The sequence below is a fragment of the Oryctolagus cuniculus genome, chromosome 11 (assembly GCF_051225735.1).
Source record: "Oryctolagus cuniculus isolate XC-2025 breed Fujian yellow rabbit chromosome 11, ASM5122573v1, whole genome shotgun sequence".
Classification (NCBI taxonomy): Eukaryota; Metazoa; Chordata; class Mammalia; order Lagomorpha; family Leporidae; genus Oryctolagus; species Oryctolagus cuniculus.
The window spans coordinates 104,189,884-104,205,067 of NC_142877.1; the positions used below are offsets into that span (position 1 = coordinate 104,189,884).

Here is a 15,184-nt window from a genome sequence, read left to right on the forward strand (position 1 = left end):
AAAGCCAAAATTCACAAATGGGATTACATCAAATTGAGAAGCTTCTGTACTGCAAAAGAAACAGTCAAGAAAGTGAAAAGGCAACTGACAGAATGGGAGAAATTCTTGCAAAACATATAACTGATAGAAAATTATTAACCAGAATATATAAAAATATCAAGAAACTACACAAGAACAAATCAAACAACCCATTGAAGAAAGGGGCCAAGGACTTAAAGACACTTTTCAAAAGAGGAAATCCAAATGGCCAAAAGACACATGAAAAATGGTCAATGTGGTGGAATGAGGTGAAAAGGTCATATCAAGATGACTGCTGAGGTGAAAAGTTCATGCAAAGATGGCCACTGAGGTGAAAAGATCATGTCAAGATGGCCACTGACAATAGAAACTGCCTGGCAACAGGCTGTGATTGGATGGCTTTGGAAACTGCCTGTCAACATGCTGTGATTGGTTGGGGCATAGACCGCCCCTTGACTGGACTGGCTGGTCTTGACTATATAAGCTGTTGTACTAACTGAAATAAATGAATCTGCAGGCTGCTTACCTCAAGCCCACTTTCACCCAACTCCCAGGGTCTGTGTGGTGACTCCGCACCTCTTGCCCCCACCACGCTCCTCCTCTCAGGAATGAATCCACTGCAACATTGTTGAGAAATCAACTGCAACAGCTCAGGATCACTAGCCAACAGGGAAATGCATGTCAAAACCACAGTGAGGTTTCACTTCACCCCAGTTAGAATGGATTCATTCAGAAATCAACAAACAACCAAAGTTGGCATGGATGTGGAGAAAAAGGTACCCTAATCCACTGTTGGTGGGAATGTAACTGGTTCAGCCACTGTGGAAGACAGTATGGAGATACCTCAGAAATCTGCAAATAGACCTACCATATGACCCACCATCCCATTCCTGGGAATTTACTCAAAGGAAATGAAATCAGTAAACATTAGAGTTATCTGCACCTACATGTTTATGGCAGCTCAATTCACAATAGCTAAGACATGGAATCAACCTAAATGCCCATCAACAAAAGACTGGATAAAGAAATTATGGAATATGTAAACTATGAAATACTACACAGTGGTAAAAAAATGAAATCCAGTCATTTGCAATAAAATGGATGAATCTGGAAAACATACTTAATGAAATAAGCCAGTCCCAAAAAGAAAATACCACATGTTCTCCCTGACCTGTAATAGCTAACAGAACACCTAAAAGGCAATCTTAGAAGTAAAATTAACACTTTGAGAAGCAAAGACTTGAACAGCCCTCGTCTTGACTGTTGAGGAGCAGGTTTTTTTTTATACTATTTGTTGAACTCTTCAATTAACATAAAGTTAAACATATATGTATAAAGTCAATTGAAAATAGATCTCAATGAAAAATAGAGTGGGAATAAGAGAGAGAAGGGGAATAGTGATTGGGAGTATGAGTGGGAGGAATCACCATGTTCCTAAAGTTGTAATTATGAAGTGTATGAAGTTTGAAACTGTAAAGCTATATAGTTCTACATACAATCCTATGGAGTTTCTTCTAAGGGAACAGTTTAAAAATTTGCCATGGGGCCCCAAATCCCCCCTAAGATGGATGGTAAAAATACTACCTTAAGTGTTAAACTGATTGTATAGATAGGATTAAGGGTCTGATGATAATAATAATAGATAGAATTAAAAAGGAGGGACTCTCCAACATGAGAAGCAGTCCACACAACAAACTCATAGAATGACAATTGCTTTAAATAGTACTCTGACCTCAGAATCAGCCCTTAAGGCATTCTGGTTTAGCTGAAAAGCCCATGAGAGCATTTCAAGCATGGAAAGCCAAGACACTGTGGCAAAAAAAAAAGTCCTACATAAAGGACTTTGGTGGGTGAGACCCCAGAGGAAAGAAATAGTCCTCAAAGAAGGATGTACTTTATTCTGAAAGGAGGAGAGAACTTCCACTTTGCTTATGGTCTTGTCTAAATACTGAAGGAGTTTGTGGATTATTAAGGCTTCCATAGCCTAGGCAGCTCATGTCAAGGTCCTCAGGTGATCACTGATGTCATATATAAGAGTGTTAATTGTTAACAACAGGAGTCACTGCACACTCACATCCCATTCAGTACCTCTGTCCTCTAAGAGTTGTATTATAAGTATATCTAAATATTCACTAAAGATGTATCATTCTTGGGTGCTTCTTTAGTTAATAAAGTTTCTTAAAAAATGAAATTAAGTTCAAGATGCAATGACTTTGAACAGCCATTGTCTCAACTGTTGTGGAACAGTTTTTGTTTGTTTTATTTTGTTTTTGTTGTTTTTGTGTAAATTGTTGAACTCTTTATTTAGTATAGAATTGGTCTTCTGTGTATAAAGATCATCAAAAATGGATCTTAGTGGAGAATGGGACTAGGAGTGGGAAAGGGTTGAGGAAGGGGGAATGGGAGAGTGGGTGGGAGGGCAGGTATAATGGAAAGAATCACTATATTATTTAAGTTGTACTTATGAAATGCATGAATTCTTTATTCCTTAACTAAAAGGTTTCTTTGGGTGGAAAAAATAAATTAAAAAAAATTTTTTTAAATCCATACAAAATGGATCAAAGACCTAAATCTGTGATGACCCAATACCATCAAATTACTAGACATTGTTGGGGAAACTCTGCAAGACATTGGCACAGGCAAAGCATTCTTGGAGAAGACCCCATAAGCATAGGCAATCAAAGCCAAAATTGACAAATGGAATTAGATCAAGCTGAGAAGCTTCTGCACTGCAAAAGAAACACTCAGCAAAGTGAAGAGGCATCCAACAGAATGGGTTAAAGCATTTGCAAACTGTAAATCTAATAAAGGATCAATATCCAAAATCTATAAAAAGCTTAAGGAACTTAACAGCAACAAAACAAGCAACTTGGATAAGAAGTGGGGAAATAAATTGAACAGGCATTTTTCAAAAGAGGAAATTCAAATTCACATGAAAAAATGTTCAGGATCACTATCCACCAGGGAAATACAAAACAAAACCACAGTGAAGGTTCACTTCACCCCAGTTGAATAGCTCTCAACAAACCACAAATGATGTCTAGGATGTGAAGAAAAATTTACCCTAATCTGTTGGTGGGAATGTAAACTGGTGCAGCCATTGTGGAAGACAGTATGCAGATACCTCAGAAAGCCGAAAATATATATACTATGTGACCCAGCAAGTTCACTCGTGGGAATTTACCCAAACACAATGAAAACAGCATATGAAAGTTATGTGTACTCCCAGGTTCATTGTAGCTCAATTCACAAAAGCTAAGATGTCCATCAACTGATGACTCCAAAAAGAAATTATGGCATATATACACTATGGAATACTACTCAGCTGTAAGAAAAAATGAAATCCTATCTTTTGCAACAAAATGGATGCAACTGCAAACCATTATACTTAGTGAAATAAGCCAGAACCAAAAAGACAAATACTATATGGTTTCCCTGACCTGTGGTAACTAATAGAATATCTCTAATGTAATATATAGGGGTGAAATTGACATTTTGAGATTTGATGATTGTTTACAGTCCTTGTCACTACTGTCGAGGAACAGTGTTGGGCCGGCGCTGCGGATCAATAGGCTAATCCTCCGCCTAGCGGCGCCGGCACACCGGGTTCTAGTCCCGGTCGGGGTGCCGGATTCTGTCCAGGTTGCCCCTCTTCCAGGCCAGCTCTCTGCTGTGGCCAGGGAGTGCAGTGGAGGATGGCCCAAGTGCTTGGGCCCTGCACCCCATGGGAGACCAGGAGACGCACCTGGCTCCTGCCTTTGGATCAGTGTGGTGCACCGGCCGCAGTGCGCCAGCCGCGACAGCCATTGGAGGGTGAACCAACGGCAAAGGAAGACCTTTCTCTCTGTCTCTCTGTCTTACTGTCCACTCTGCCTGTAAAAAAAAAAAAAAAAAAAAAAAAAAAAAAAAAAAAAAAGGAACAGGTTTTCTTTTTTCCTCATGCTACTTATTGAATTCTTCACTTAATGTAGGGTTAATCTTATGAATATAAAGTAAACTAAAAATAGATCTTTGTAAAAATTAAGAGTGGGAATAGGAGAGACAGGATGAAGAAGAATGGGAGCATGGGTAGGGAGGAAAGGGTGGGAAGGATTGCTGTGTTCCTAATCCTGCATATATGAAATGGATGAAATTTGTATACCTTAAATAAAATTAAGGAAAAAATAAACCACAAAAAAGAATGAGTCCATTTATATAGAGTTTAACACAGAAAAACTAAGAATTATGGCACTTAGGAAAAGCATAGAGATAGGCGAGAACATGGTTGTCAGAAAAATTAGAATAGCAGTATCTCTCTCAGCATAGCTTGAAATGTCAACAAAGCATTTAGAACCATGGAACATGTTCTGTATATTAGCTTGGATAAGGGTTATGTGAGGTTCATTTATTCTTACAGATGTGCATATGCCTTTATTTTCACTATTTAAAAATGGGAGTAAATTAACTAAATATGATGCTGGAAAAATAATATCTTCAGGCCAGTTGTCCATTCCTTGTGAAATAGAAGCAGCTTTAGGGAATGCACTAACTTAAGCCAAAAGAGAACACCTACCTTCCCACATTTACAGTTGAAGCCAAGAAATTACATGTCACTTTCTGAAAACAACTCTGAGACACTTGGAAAAATTTCCCCCAAACATTAATGCCACTGGACTTAATGTCTTTGAAGGCACTGGACTAAAAGATTAGAGGAGTAAAACTTCTATGTTATTAGATTTAAAACTTGGCTTCATGACTGTCTCTACAGCAGCAGAGGAAAGTGTGTCCTTTGTACAAGTGCCAGAGAGCATTCAGCCAGTCATTTTGCAAAAAATGGCAGCACATCAAAAGCAGAGAACCACAGCACAAATGACAGCTGAGCTTGGTCCTCTTCCAAATCTTGGCCTAATGGAAAAGACCAGAGGACCAGGGGCAGGCCAGAATGCAAACTAAGGGCTTTGCTTGCCACAATCATCTGCAAAGTCACAGAAGAAAAAAAATGAGAGCTCAAAATTTTAGATCAAAATGACACACAGATGCCCTGATTTTATTGATAGAACTGATCTCCAGAAAAAAAATTCCCAGCCTTAGTGAATTGTTTTGTACAGAGTTTAAAGAGCCAGGAAAATAACTCTTGAAATAATTCTGGGTCTTTCATTTTATAAATATACTTTTGTCTGATAATCAGCCATATGTACAATAGAAAGTATACTACTGTTTTTCTTCTAGAATATTCACTTGGACTATGCAAACTTCAAAAAGTTCATAGAAATGCATGTTATAAAAAACTATGCATGGATTTCAATTTTTGCAACAAAATAAGCTTATATTTTTAACTCTGTGTTTCATGAGATTTTTCAAGTACTCTTACATTTGAAATATAGATAGCTAATGATGAACAAAGAAATTACATTTGTTATCTTAATTGCAGGAACACAATTTCCAGTCCTTGACTGGCTAGATTCTACAAAAAGTAAATGGAGGTTACTATAAACTTTTTAGTCTTCAATAAAATTATTCTTCTTACAATTCCACGCATAGCTATTGGGCCTCAAGGTGGAATATATCACATAAAGAACATTAGAAAGTGCAGTGTTTTGGATGATTAATTAAGCCTCATCACCATAGAGAGAACCAGCAGTCTGAAAGCAGATTCATTGTTGATTTCAGTACCAAACACTCATCATAAATATCACTTTAGTGACAAGATAATCATGTTATATTACTGTTACATACCCATAGACATTAATAATAATTAAGATGATGATTATGATGATGATGATAATGTTGACAGCTCATATTTTTGTAGCCCTTGATACATTTCCGAGATACCCTGCATAGGAAATTATCCTTTATCCCCAAATGGAAGTCTTTGCTGACCTTGAGGTTAGGTGTTATCTTATAGGAGAACCTGAATAATCATGATTGTTATTCAGACAAGAGAGTTTGATATATCTGCACAGCAAACTGTTGGAATAACAAGTATTTGCAGATCATTCCACATTACTCAAGTCTTGGGTTCAAAACACATGGAAACTTTGTTTCACTGAGCAAGTCACTTTTCAGTTTTCCTACCTATGATAATGGTAATGGTAATGATAATGGTCAGATAAAATGGAGCCACATGGAACAAACTTACTAGAATAATGCTTTCCCCTGCTAGGTGCTAAAAAACATGTGTGGAATTTTACTGCTGACTTCAAAGTTATTAGAGGGAGAATACATTAGAAAAGACATTTTAGTGGTGAGTGACAGAAATCCAGTGTAAATTTATTTAAGGAAAAAGAAACAGTGTGTAAGTAATGTGGAGAATCAACTGTGATAAGAACTTTAGTAAAAACTGAATCCCCACATAAACAAGACTAATGTCTTCTAATACTAACTGATAGAATCAAAAAGGAGAGAATGATCCAACATGGAAAGCGGGATATACAGCAGACTCATAGAATGACAGATGTCCTAAACAGCACTCTGGCCTCAGAATCAGCCCTTAAGGCATTCGGATCTGGCTGAAGAGCCCATGAGAGTATTTTAGGCATGGAAAGCCAAGACACTCTGGCAAAAAAAAAAAAAAAAAAAAAAAAAACTAAATGAAAGATCTCTGTGAGTGAGATCCCAGTAAAAAGAACGGACCATCAAAGAAGGAGGTACCTTTCTCTGAAGAGAGGAGAGAGCTTCCACTTTGACTACGACCTTGTCTAAATAAGATCGAAGTCCGCAAACTCAAAAGGCTTCCATAGCCTTGGTAACTCATGACTAGAGCCTAGGGAGATTACTGATGCCATAAACAAGAGTGTCAATTGTTAAATCAACAACAGGAGTCACTGTGCACTTACTCCTCATGTAGGATCTCTGTCCTTAATGTGTTGTCCAATGTGAATTAATGCTATAACTAGTACTCAAACAGTATTTTATACTTTATGTTCTATGTGGGTGCAAATTGTTGAAATCTTTACTTAATATATACTAAATTGATCTTCTGTATATAAAGATAATTGAAAATGAATCTTGATGTGAATGGAATGGGAGAGAGAGCGGGAGTTGGGAGAGTTGCGGGCGGGAGGGAAGTTATGGGGGGAGGGGAGCCATTGTAATCCATAAGCTGTACTTTGGAAATTTATATTTGCTAAATAAAAGTTAAAAAAAAAACTGAATCCCAAGCTTCCAGCAGTGCCACCAAGACACGGCCTCTCTGCTGGCTTTGCTTTGTTCTAATATGTCAATCTAATGTAGAATTTCTCTCCATTCAGTTTGTGATGGCCATCAGCAGTTCCAGACTTTTACCTTCTGTGTGCTTAGTTATTTAACTAAGATCATTCTAACAGACACCTAATGATGAGTCTCACTAGGTCTTGCTCATGTTTTGAACTGGAAACAGAGGAGGAGATGAGCCCTATCTAACACATATTGATGATTCCCCATCTTCTGGTGAAAAAACAAGTGTTCATTTACCAGAAGAAAAATTGCTGAACAAGCAAAACAAATATCTAGTACAGAGAGATTTTAAAACTTTTATTCCAGGAGTGAAAAACTATACAGTGAAAATGTAAGAGATTTGTGAATCAGAGAAAGTACAACATTTTCTTGTGTCTTTATAGATACCGGGACTACCGGGACCCTCCTCATTCACTGGTGCCCTATGGCTACACACTGCAATTCTGGCACGTGCTAGCAGCTCGATTGGCTTTTATCATTGTATTTGAGGTATGTTTTCCTTGGCCAATTCCTTTTTTCCTTTGCCATAATGAAGTCACTAGGAGTAATGAATAAATATTAAGTGAAAAACGACTTTGAATGTGATTATCTACTTCCAGAAGTATGATAGTCATTTATGTTACCTCTTGCTTTTAAAAATTTCTTTTCTTTTCTTTAATTGAAGTGTATTAATTTCCCAAGTGTCGCTCCCCATCTTCGTGGAGGAATGACACAGGACCCTGCGCTGTTCTTTTGTCTGCTCGGCCCTCCCCGGGTTGGCTGCTGGTCCTTCCCGGTTTGGCTACCATCCCTTCCACCTCCGTGGAAGGGCGGTTCCCCCTGCCACATTCCCCACTTCCGCGGGGGAGCGGCACACCGCCGGCCGGCTCTCTTGGGGGCTGCACAGGTGTTCCCCTTAGATGTTCCTGGTGCATGTTGTCTCTCTCCTCCTTTATAGTCCTCTTCCACCAATCCCAACTCTGCTACCCACACGCCGAGTACGCTGCTCTCCTCCAATCAGGAGCAGGTCCTACAGTTTATTGGTTGAACTGGAGGCAGCTGTGTAGAAGCTGTTTCTCCCTTCTCAGCGCCATATTGTGGGAGAGCAGATGCATAGAATAAGTCTTAATTCCAGTAACTTAGTCTAGTCCAAGTTGCTCCCAGTTGCTCCCCACACCAAGAAATATTTGAAAGTGTATTATTGGTTGTTGATGGACAAGTCAAGACTCATTGATCTTAACTTTAATATTCCAGGGCCATGGTTCTTAAACTTTGGGAAATGCAGTTTTCCCGTCCATATTCCCAAGGATTGTAAGGCATCATTCTGTGATTTGCTCTTCACACAAACTCTCCAAGGTGATTCTGATGTGAATGTTTAAGGATGCCAGTGTGGAAAACATTGACCTGGGCATACAAGTGTACCTCTAGTTATGTATCATCAATGGCATTACTTATATTAAGCACATAAATGGAAAGTTCATCATCTTAAGTTCATTAAGGTATCCATTGTCTAAGACTCAACACAGATATATAAAGCAAAATCTACCTAACAAATGCATACATTATATATCACTAACAATTTTATCTATTTTCTTTTGATTTTTAAGAAAACTGCTACAAAATAGTTTGCATTTTTATGACTCTAGTCTTAAATGGAAATTTCATCTTGTATCACATATATTAGACCACTGTTAATGTGAAATCAAGGTTGCCTTTTGGCTTGGACCAGACATTTCCTGTCTCTCTTTGAAGCTATCCTATTGCTGGTTTTTCTTCACTGCAAGGAACCAGGAGAAGACAATATTAAATTATCCTTCCCTGCAAATTAGTTTATCAAAGGCTCAGTACTTTAAAGAAGAAATTTTGTAACCCACAGTGTCTTAAACTTTTTCAGGCAAAATAAAAAAGGAGTTGGATTTTCAAGTAGCACTTTGCATTTCCTTGCAATATACTATTATGAGCTATTATTTAAAAACTAAAAGTATACAGAGAAGCCTCTTAATTGACAGAATCATTTGACATCTGTGTGTCACCAAATTTATCAAGTTTTAAATAACATGATTATCTGGAGATAGCATTTGAACATGACTTTGTCTTTTATACTTTAGAATTATAAAGGCCTGGCCGGCATTGCGGCTCACTAGGCTAATCCTCCGCCTGCGGCGCCGGCACCGGGTCCTAGTCCCAGTCGGGACGCCGGATTCTGTCCCGGTTGCCCCTCTTCCAGGCCAGCTCTCTGCTGTGGCCTGGGAAGGCAGTGGAGGATGGCCCAAGTGCTTGGGCCCTGCACCCGCATGGGAGGCCAGGAGGAAGCACCTGGCTCCTGGCTTTGCATCGGCGCAGTGCGCCAGCAGTAGCGGCCATTTGAGGGGGGTGAACCAACGGAAGGAAGACCTTTGTCTCTCTCTCGCTCTCTAACTCTGCCTATCAAAAAAAAAAAATTATAAAGGCCTTTCAGTTGTCATTTGGTGCTTGATTGGTCATCAGAGTATGGATGAACAAAGTGACAGTAATTCTAGAATTCCAGCTATTCCTATGTCAGGTAAATTGTGACAATTTCCTAAAAAAAAAAAAAAAAATTTATCCTAAAATTCTTACTTCCCTAGTCCCATTGATAATTCCTAGAATCAAGCATTTGATTCCAGTAAAGCATTTGGCAATCTAAAAATCATATTCTAATATTTTTTACAATTTTCAAAAAATGCCCATTATAAAGTTGAGGAAATTGAGGCTCAGAGAAGAAAAGTGACTCACACTCTGGTTAACAGAGATCTCTTAAGAAGCAGAAGCTCCCGAGCTGGGATTTATACCTGGGTTTTCTGATTTCATGGTCTACATTCTTCTGACTCTCCTTTGAGTTCTCTGACCATTCCTTCCTCCTCTGCTTTCCTGATTCCGCTTCTCATTCTCTAGGTGGTGCCATCAGACCAAGTTCAGTCCTCATCTAATCCTTGACCTATGGTCATTATCCACGCCTTTCCTGATCTGATCCCTCTTTCCGGATGTCCAGAGGCTCCAGGTCCTTCTTGAACCAACTTCCAAAACTCACTCAGACAAAGGACGGACAACGTACCTGACTGTGTTGTGTTCTTCTCTGTTGTGTTTTAGCACCTCGTGTTTTGTATAAAGCACCTCATTTCATATCTGATCCCAGACCTCCCAAAAGACCTACGAGACCGAATGAGAAGAGAGAAGTACTTGATTCAGGAGATGATGTATGAAGCCGAACTGGAGCGTCTCCAAAAGGAACGAAAGGAGAGGAAGAAAAATGGAAAAGCACACCACAATGAGTGGCCATGACCGGGAAGGTGAGAAGTGTGCTCAGAACTTGAAACCACTCAGAAGGGGGAGAGGGGAAACTTTAAACTCTCTGAAACAAAGCCTGCCAGTATAGGGATAACAATAGACTCCTTAGGAGCTTCCAAAACCAGCTTGTTTCTTGCTTTAATAATTAATTGCACTTCAACTTGGCTTTCCCCTCCTATATACTTCCTGCAATTCTGTCTCCTCTGACCAGACAAGCAAAGTCCTCATAGTCTGCCCAAGTGCTCCCTGAAGTAGACCTTCCTTTCCCTTCCATACCAGCTAGGCTGTTGTCACTAGTCTCCCACAAGGCAACACACCTTTTTGTTCTGGTTGAAGTCAGCCTTTCATCTCACCCAACATGGCCAATCCCTCCATTGTTTCCTACCCAGCTCATCCATGTCTCATCATACCCTCTAGGAAGGTTTCCCCAGGCTCATTAGCCCATTGAGACTTACTCTGTATAAACCTCTCTGGTTATTGCCACCTGTGCCACGTGTATTGAAATGCACAGATTTGTATTTTTAACAAATTTCAAATAAGTTTCAGACTTCCCCAACACAGTAGTAAGCATCTTTAGGGACATCTCTATGGATTATAATTTATGCTTTTAACTAGTTAGCACAATGTTAGGCACATGACACCTATTGAATGCACATTCATTTGAGAAGGGCTGGATGGATTAAGGTTGAATACATTGTAAGAAAGCTCCATAAGTTTCCTACATGTCCCTACAGAAGGTTGTTCTGAAGCCTTCTCTCTAGCAAGTCAGTTGCCTGCTGTGTAACCCTGGCCAGTTCCCTTAACTTCTCTGGGATTTAGTTGCCTCAGTGATATAACGTTTAGATGAGTTCTCTGATACTCTGTGAGTCTAATACTATTACAAATTTCCCTTTTCCTTCCTTGCTCTTTGATCTGTCTTCTATACTTGTTTGAAAACATTTTACAAAATTTGGTCCCCAAAAGAAAAATGAAATACACAGGAAAAAAAAGTATGGTATTTACTTTTTCTATAGGTTAAGATGTAGCAGATATTATCAAGGATATTTATTGTTAAGTTAGCAAAGTTCTATCAACCCAGACCTGTGTTAATAGTCCTGAAGGTTATTATGAATTGAGTATGAATGTGGGTTTGGAGGAAATAAACTAGACCCCACGCCCACTACAGGTTGAACATCCACAATCCAAAACTCTAAAACCTGAAATGCTCCAGAATATGAAACTTTTTGAGCATCAGCATGATGGCAGAATTGGAAAATTCCATACTTGGCCTCATGTGATGGGTTTCATCAAAATGAAAGCCCACTAAGAATATTATATAAAATTTCTTTCAGCTTATATTTGTGAAAATACATGAAGTGTAAAGAATTTCTTGTTTAGGAGCTATCATTGTGGTGCAGTGGGTTAAGCTGCCACCTGCATTGCCAGCATCCCGTATGGGTACCAGTTCAAGTCCCAGCTGCTCCACTTCTGATGCAGCTCCTTGATAAAGTACCTGGGAAAGCAGAAAATGGTCCACCTGTTTGGGCCCCTGCCACCCATGTGGGAGACCTAGAAGAATCTCCTGAATCCCAGCTTCAGCCCAGCCCAGCCCCAGCTGTTACAGCCATTTAGAACATGAACCAACAGATGGAAGATCTCTCTCTCTCCCCACCCCCCCTCCCTCTCTCTCTAGCTCTGCCTTTCAAATAACAATGTTTTTCTTATTTGTTTTTGTTGTCTTTTTCTTTTTTCTTCATGCTATTTGGTGAACTTTCTACATAGTGTAGGGTTAATCTTAGGAGTATAAAATTAACTGAAAATTGATCTGTGTAAAAAGATAAGAATGGAAAGGAAGAGGGAAGAGGAAGAAAGGTGGGAGTATGGGGGGAGGGAAGGGAAGGATCACCATGTTCCCAAATTTGTGTATATTAAATGCATGAAGTTGTATTCCTTAAAATAAAGAAAATTGATAAAAAATAAAATAAATAAAAAATAATTTTTTTAAAAAAAAGAATTTCTTGTTTAGACTTGGGTAACATCCCCAGGATATCTCATCATACATATGCAAATATTCCAAAATCCAAGCAAATCCAAAATCCAAAGACTTCTGGTCTAAACATTTCCTATAAGGGATTCTCAGCTGTATACAGATGTTGAACCCTGGCCCCCGTTCTCAATCCCAAAGATGGCCTTGGCTTCACTAAGGCAAGAAATGTTCTGCTTCTTAGTAAGTTTATCATTTCCTAAATATGTATTCAATTATGGACTTTGGGAACATTATTTTAACTTTTCTGGGCCTGCCTATTTAGCAGAATTAATATTCAATTCCAAGAAAGCAGTGTATGTGAAACATTTACTATGTGATAAAGTGCTATAAATACTTTACAGATTTGTATGATTGTTAAATATACTGTATTCTACCAGATTCTAGACTTTGCTTTTCTATTCTCTGTCTCTATGATCTGGGGCAGGGATTCACGTGGATTCAGTTTCCACATTGCACAGTTAACAAAGTTGGGCTAAACAATTTTAAGAGCCTTTCCAACCTTCTGTGATTTGCAGCAAGTCCCTGACCCCTGCCCATTCTGCTTTCCTCTTCTCTGGCAAAGGATGATATCCAGATGACTGTAGGTGGATTGAGAGGCAGATACTGCAGAAGAGAAATTGCTCCTGAGAGCTCCAGCAGCCAGGAGCCAGGGTGCAGCAGAGTGCCTTTGTCCGCACTCAGGGTGGTCTAGGCTGCCCTGGCTGCATTGCTGGCCTCACCACTGCGTGCCACTTTCCGCCTTCCCAAAGTTGCTATCTGTTTTGCTGAAAACAGTGTCTGCCTCTGTTCCCCCAGCAGCGGCAGGGTATCCCCTTGCTTCAGAGAGCCTTCTGATTCGGTTTGTAATGCAGACGTAATAATGTTTACACAGGACCAACTCAGTCTGGGATTACAAATTCTATGAATGTTTTTGTTGCAAGGTAAATCCAAATCAACTATATTGTTAAGCCACCCTGGGCGCATAGGATTTTGACAACTTCTTTTCTCTTTCCAGGTGTAGTCATTTCCAGGCCAAGGACCTGAATTTTGTTTACTTCTCCTGGCTGTGCAAAAGCACATTCAAGTGACTACAAATGCAACCGCAGTGCATGTTGCAGACACTGGCAGCAGTAGGTGGGTGACACCCAGTAGAGGACTGAGAGACTGATGTTGGAGTCACACTGCTGTGAAACCATGTTGCAGTCCAGCACACAATTGCTATCTATCCATAGACCATTCTTGACCAAGCAAGCATGCACGTTATGGGCAGTTACATTCTCAAGTTTTTAAAACCAAGGGGAACTTGTATACTGGGCCTGTTTTTCAGCCTGTTTGCTACCTTTTTTGCATTCTATCCTGTGTGAATTTTACAGACACTGGGCTAAAAAGGGTATTCAGACACCTGGACACACATTCCTAGAATGTCATCATATGGTCCTAATTCCATGTCACCAAAAGACACAGACAAGACCCTGTTTACAACTTTTTCTTTCTTTTTTTTAATTTCAGATATTTCTGAGGAGATTATTATATATGACATATCTATAGCTATGTGTATGGCCATAGATGTATTTCTGTGTGTACATATGTATAGTCATGTATTCCTACATATGTACATACAAAGACAGAGATATATAAAGTACATAGAAATTCCTTACGTGTAAATAGCCAAAAAGCACTGACATGAATGATGAATTTTCACATTTAAATAGTCATCAACATGAAGCCATGTTTAATGCTTGTACAATGTGATGCAATAAAATTTAAAATAAATTTATGCATATGGAATATTTTCAGCTGGCTCTTCTGAAATTCTGGTTTTTTTTCTGATAGAAAAAGGGGAACTGTAGCAGAGTGGAATCTTTTTCTATTACTATTAATATAAAAATAATATATTTCATGCATTCCATAGGTGCAGTTCTAAGAAGACAACCACACTTCCCTCCCCCATCCATCACTCTCCCTCCCTCCCCTCTCTTTCATCAGTTTTTGGAAAGACAAAGTCTGTCACTCCCACAATACTCCCAAATGTTCCTGCAGAATGCAACTACATTTTTCTTCCTTCCTCCCCCACCTTTGCAATCCTGCTTCTATGCTGCTTTCTTGGTGTGTAAAGCGGGTTGATCAGAAGTCGCTATGGGCAATGGGAATTTCACACAGTATTTAAGACACCTGCATTCTGTATCAGAGTGCCTGAGATCAAGTCCCAGCCTTACCTCAATTCCAGCTCCCTGCTGCTGTGCACACTGGGAGGCAGCAGCAGTTGATGACTCCAGTAGTTGTGTCCTTACCACTCATATTAGAGACCCAGATTGAATTCTCAGATCCTGGCCCAGCCCCAGCTGTGTGGGAATTTGAAGAGTGAACCAGTATATAGAAAATCAATCCTCTCTCTCTCTCTCTCTCTCTCTCTCTCTCTCTCATAAAAAAGATACTCTTAAAAAAAGAAATCACTAAGATGATCTTGGAAAATGGCAGTGACATAGGTAGTTGAAAGCATATGAAATATACAGTAGGTGTTTTTGGTGACCCTACCTGGGGAGGAGGGTAGAATGTTTAATTACTCTTCAGAGAGTAAGAAACTGTCTTTTTAAACTTTTTCTGAAATGTATTTTGTTGTATTGCAGCATGTTGTTTTGATGTACCTATACATAGTGAAGTCATTACTATATTCAAATCCAT

The 15,184-nt window shown here is 39.3% G+C and overlaps 1 protein-coding gene across 5 annotated transcripts in view; it reads left to right on the forward strand.

The window, feature by feature from the left end:
• Positions 1–14,294, forward strand: part of ANO4 (anoctamin 4) — a 561,128-nt gene extending 546,834 nt beyond the window's left edge. For all 5 annotated transcript variants that reach the window (XM_008256958.5, XM_008256960.5, XM_002711221.6 and 2 more), the window contains 3 exons: positions 7,596–7,701; positions 10,300–10,499; positions 13,518–14,294. In XM_008256958.5, coding sequence (XP_008255180.1) covers positions 7,596–7,701; positions 10,300–10,491 — 298 coding nt within the window. In that variant the 3' untranslated portion in view covers positions 10,492–10,499; positions 13,518–14,294. The remainder of the gene's footprint in view (positions 1–7,595; positions 7,702–10,299; positions 10,500–13,517) is intronic.
• Positions 14,295–15,184: the final 890 nt, after the last annotated feature.